The 5,693-nt window shown below is 40.3% G+C and overlaps 1 protein-coding gene across 1 annotated transcript in view; it reads right to left on the bottom strand.

The window, feature by feature from the left end:
* The window catches only part of LOC106815763 (aminopeptidase N-like), a gene marked incomplete at its 5' end in the record, with an annotated part of 25,044 nt that overhangs the window by 13,974 nt on the left and 5,377 nt on the right, over positions 1-5,693 (bottom strand). Inside the window, 3 exons of the mRNA XM_014820270.1 lie at positions 459-528; positions 1,752-1,886; positions 3,740-3,853. Coding sequence (XP_014675756.1) covers positions 459-528; positions 1,752-1,886; positions 3,740-3,853 — 319 coding nt within the window. The remainder of the gene's footprint in view (positions 1-458; positions 529-1,751; positions 1,887-3,739; positions 3,854-5,693) is intronic.

Genomic DNA, 5,693 nt, shown 5'->3' on the forward strand with positions numbered 1-5,693 from the left:
TTATTATTATATTATAGTTTTGTATTATTGTATTAATTATTGTAATTATTATATTAAATTATAGGCAATAGGCCCTACTGTTCCAACAATTTTTTTTCAAACATTTCTAGATCGCATAACATTGTGGTCATGTGCACTATATCCTTCTCCTTCATTAATAACAGCTTGCTCAAACGCTTAAAAAAATAAAAACCATTTCTAAATTAAAATAAATCTCGCCAAAAAAACTCTCACTCTTCACTCGTTTTTTTCTTCAAATATTTTATGATCTCTTATCAACTAACATCTATCAGATTTAATGACACGAGACATCTTCGTATCCGTACAGTCTGCTCGTCTTGCGTGTTTATTTTTTATTATTGATCGTGCGCCCGCATCTGCCGCTCACAGACGAACGCGTTTGAAGAACGCGCAAAAAATGCATGCTTCGCACTCCTATTTCAGTCGTAATCACATACATACCTTCAGTCCGTCGCGAAACACGTCGTCGCCCAGGAAATAGCTCATCATACGAACTATCGCCGCGCCCTGGAAAACAGCGGCGAGAAAGGTGCACGTGAAAAATACGCGTCATTGCGCATGCGCGTTGCTAGAGGCGCGGCAAGCTTCACTGTGTACGGCAGATTCTACTTACGAGATGTTTGTACGTGACCAACGTAATTTTGATGCGCGCAACTCCGGTAATCGTATCATGAAATGATTGCCTACCTGACACTGCTTACAACCCAAGACCCTATATAACCTATATCACCATAAAGACCCCTACAGACCCCCTCACCGCGATCGCATTGTCAGAAACATTCTAAGTAGTTTTGCGTGACATAATACAAAAAATACAAAATAATTACGAAGTGAGGTATATCGTGCAATAGGTACGAGATTTTATACTTATGATGGTCATAATTATTTATGATTTCATGATGTTTCTGAAATTCTGACAACGGACCCCAGTATATTAGAACACCCGACAACACACGCATCTGAAGGTTTAATTATAGTGTTGCTATTACATGGAAAGAACGATGGAATTTCGTTATGGATGTTTATAAAGTCGCGAGATAGGTACAGCGTCTTATTGACCCTACAGGCAAAACGTTGCGAATATTTGTATTAGATTCGAAAATTATTATTTATAAGCTGGGTGTGAAACTGAAAAAAATGGATGTAGGCCTCTATATCAAAAGATCCTCTTTTTTTTCAAATAGATCGTATTGCTCCATTATATATATATATATATATTAACCGTATTCAATAAAGTAGAAATTTAATATTCTAACTATACAGGTGAAATGCTGTTAGCCAGTTATTTGTATCTCTGCAGTGAGTTAAAAAAGAAACTTAGCAAATAAAGAAAACTCTTTCATCTTTCATCTTCACTCATCACCATTCTGTTCGTGTTTAACGTAAATGTACCTACAATTGATTTTCCGTCGCCAAGAAACGGGAGTACGGCGACTCACACGAACCGCTATAAATAATGCCTAGAGATTTGATTTGTCTATTTTAATTATTATTTGCAACGCGTGTGAAGTTTTTCAGTTTATAGTTATTTTTGCTTTTATCTAACGATCAATCATACTTAACTTACTTATGCTCTTGGTCCCCCGTTAGAACATAAAGCCGTAAACATTAATTAGAGATTAATCTTAGAGATTACATCTAATCGCTCACATTTATAAATGATAGTTGACGAATTAAGCTTATATATTAAGAAAACACATGCACATGTACATATGCACACATATGCTTACTTTTGAGTACGAAATGGCATCGAAGATTTCACCGATTTGCTCCGGGTTGTTGACCGTGGCGAAAATCGGGTGAGAGGTGGTCAGTGAGTCTGTGACCATTGCCCGAGGAAACTCTCTCTTGATTAGACGCTCATCCTACAATAAGAATGACGTCATCATTATCCATATGACGTCAAAGCGCTAACACACTGCGCAGGCGCTGTCGCAACGAAACTTTTCTGTACATGTTGTTTACAAATAAGATTGTGTTTAGAAAGTCGCTAGGCAATGTTAATAGCCACAGGCACTTAGAACGTCTCAATTAAAAAAAAAGAAGCAAATAAACACAAAATTTATTTACTACCAAGGTCTTAATGTTTCTCTACTCTATTTCGCCTATTATTGCCGATAATTACCCGTAAATGCCGGTCAAATGCTCATCTGCAACACACAAGTACACCGCACGCCCGCCCTGTGCACAAACAACATGAATAAGAGAGTTATGTTCGTATTCATGTTGTTTGTGCACAGGGCGGGCGTGCGGTGTTCTTGTGTGTTGCAGATGGGCATTTGACCGGCATTTACAGGTGATTATAGGCGAAATAGAGTAGAGAAACATTAAGACTTTGGTAGTAAATACATTTCGTGCTTATTTACCTTTTTTTATTGAGACGTTCCAAGTGCCTGTGGGTCAGTTAGTCTTCAAATTGCGCGCCAGCCGGGTGTCGGGGCACAAGTACTGGACCAAGGTAAATATATGTGTTGAAATAAGATTCCGTTGGTCATCGGTAAGGCTTCAAAATAACTACATCGCAAAAGTTCCACCGCGTGAGAATTCAGTACAACGCACTTTCATGGAAAACCCACTATAGAAATTATAATAAATAGTACATATAAATGTATAATATGTATATATATATATATAATAAAGATAATCTTAAAAATCAAAAGAGCGACATCGTCGTCGTTTTTCCGCTGCATTTCCCCCCGGCTATATTAAGCCCTACGTTGCGCTGCTGAACTGAATTCGCGTTTCTTTCACATTTACACCAGAGAATTTTCCGCTACTTGATGGCGGCTATAAAAAGATCGTCGGTGTCACGCGCACGTCTGGCAAGTCGTGACGTAAATAGCGAGGCCGGCATACGGGCACGTATACTCGCGTGTGCCCCCGTACTACCGTATATATGAGTAACGTGCATGGCTGCTGTAAAACTTGTAGTAAAAAAGCGTTACAAATTGTAACGGAAATCTACTTGTGGCAGTGGTGAATTGAGCGAGAGTGAGAGCGCCATCTGTCGTGGAGTTAGCGTCTAGCATTGCCAGCAGCCGTGATTTACCGCGTAGACAACGCAGTAAACATAGATTTTTGTCGGAAAATCTAGTTATCTACCGCTTAGTGTCATGATAGATTACGGTAAATTCAAGCGAAAGCTCGTAGTTATGCTGGGTATTAGGCTCGAATATGCGAGAATGAATTAAAACGAAAGAACGATTAAATGTATGAACAATAATTCCTTCCATCAGGTATAGCTTGTATATTTCCTAATTGTTTTTATTCGTTTAAATCGAATTGATGAATTCATTATTGAACATAGATTTCGGATACGCAGATACATATCGCGGCTTGTTTTCGCGGGGTCTTTTTCAGAGTGTAAACGATTGTAACGATATAACGTATACCTACAAGCAATCAAGAGTGTATGCTATAGAAGCAGGTCTAGATGTAGGTCGATTGCATGACATGTGTTTTTCGTGGGATGGGACAATTAAGTGGATTCTGACCTGCATACATTTTATTTTAAAGGGTCGTCTTGCGTTTTGACCACACATTCTTAATCTATTCCGGTGATTTGTGGTGAAAACATTTAATAAAACAATTTACAACCACCTGTAGTTTTCTTTTCTCACGTTCAAACTTTCAGTAAGTTTTAAGGAAGTTTTAAGGAGTAACTTTTAAGGAAGTTATGCCACCTTGAACCTGAGGCGAAATCACCGCGTTTTCTTACCATACTGCTCGAAGGATCGATGTTCTGTATGCCTAGCTGAGCTACGAATGAGGCAAAGCCTTCATTCAGCCAAAGGTCGTCCCACCACTTTGCCGTAACCAGATTCCCAAACCACTGCAAGTACAAATAAAATAAAATCACCATTTATAGTGCAATCATCGCGACATAACGCAAAAAATGTTATTTACTCGTGCCGCGAGTCGAATGAATGTAAGATAGAACAACGAACCCGGGCCATGAATTATTTATTTATTTTAATTTATTAATGATGCTAACCAAGTAACGCAGTTGTCTGTTAAAGCTATCACGCACGTAATTGGATCAACCGATGATTGGATTAGATTTTCCTGCTCGATTCTAATTAAAGCAGCTAGTGCGCTCGTGTAACGGGAGAAACAGCTGTTTGGAGTCCGTAAATAACAATCATAAATATAATATTCAAGGCAATTAAACTGTGTGTAAAAGTTCTCAAAATAAATGCTGATGCACCTTGCACTAAAGGTCAATCACTTGCGAAGTCGATCGCTTGTACCTACATATCGCATGCAATCTACATTTTAGTTTGCCTCAAATGACAGTAAACTAGTGACATACGTGTCAACATTCTGTATTGATATGACATATACGTAGCGGTTGAAGCGCGTATATAAGTGCCTCGCACGCATATATTACACTACATTTTAAAGTTAAAAGCCAGTTAGATAAATGGCTTTCTTATCCACACTTTCTGTTTGGCTTCACTAATATTTTAATATAATACGTACCACACTTTCAGTAAGTAATTCATTGGATTTCGCGAATGTTTAGACTTGGTTGCTACCGCGGTACCAGAGTATATAATGCGTAATTTGTTCTAATTACCAAACGAGCACTGCACGGAAGCAGACAAGATTAAACAGCTGTGGCGACGTAATCACTTTTGTACAGCATCACTTCTAACGCCGATGTCGGTAACCATGGGTAAATCATCTCAAAATCTTTTCGATAATCAATAATCGATAATCAATCATCGAAAATCTCTTTGGGAATATTCACTCCTGGTAAGTAGCAATATGATGCGGTGCATGACCTGTGGTATTATACAGGAGTAACGTAATACATCTGTTGTTGTTGATGATGTTGTTGATGTTGTTGATGTTTTTCGCTGTGCGCGTGTGAGAATGCGCGAAGCAGAGGGAGGATGGCAACCACGGTGCTAGAACACGAGCGTAAATAAACGCCAGCCCCTGTGAAGCCTAAGGAACGTTGGTACAGCTCCAAGAGATCTTCCTGCGTATATGTCAGCTGCGGAATCAACCCTCTCCATCTCCAGCCCAAGATAGGAATAACGGTGGAGACCAAAGGAGCTCAGGCTCGAAGCGGGAAGTTGAGAGCCATCACTGCCGGTGTGGGACTGCGTTTGGCCGGCGTTCACGGAATGCCGGTGACGCGAAACTAACGTTACTATTGATGTCGTATGACCGGGAGTGTATAATATGGATTATGCACGAGATAATCATAGATCATTACATATAGATCATACATAAATAATAACATAATCTATATTATACACTCCTGCCATGACGTATGTGTGCGTGCGCGTGTGAACACGTGCATACGTGCGTGCGTATATGCGTGTGTGCGTGCGTGCGCGTGTGAACACGTGCATACGTGCGTGCGTACATGCGTGTGTGCGTGCGTGCGCGTGTGAACACGTGCATACGTGCGTGCGTGTGTGCGTGCGCGTGTAAACACGTGTGTGCGTGTGTGCGTGCGTAAATGCGTCATGCGTGCGCGTAAAGCCACAAACCAATTACACAGGAACAGGGGTGTACGACGGCTGCGAAGGCGACCACACACACACACACACACACACACACACACACACACACACACACACACACACACACACACACACACACACACACACACACACACACACACACACACACACACTACACACACACACACACAC

Source organism: Priapulus caudatus, unplaced genomic scaffold, assembly GCF_000485595.1.
Source record: "Priapulus caudatus unplaced genomic scaffold, Priapulus_caudatus-5.0.1 Scaffold1194, whole genome shotgun sequence".
Lineage (NCBI taxonomy): Eukaryota > Metazoa > Priapulida > Priapulimorpha > Priapulimorphida > Priapulidae > Priapulus > Priapulus caudatus.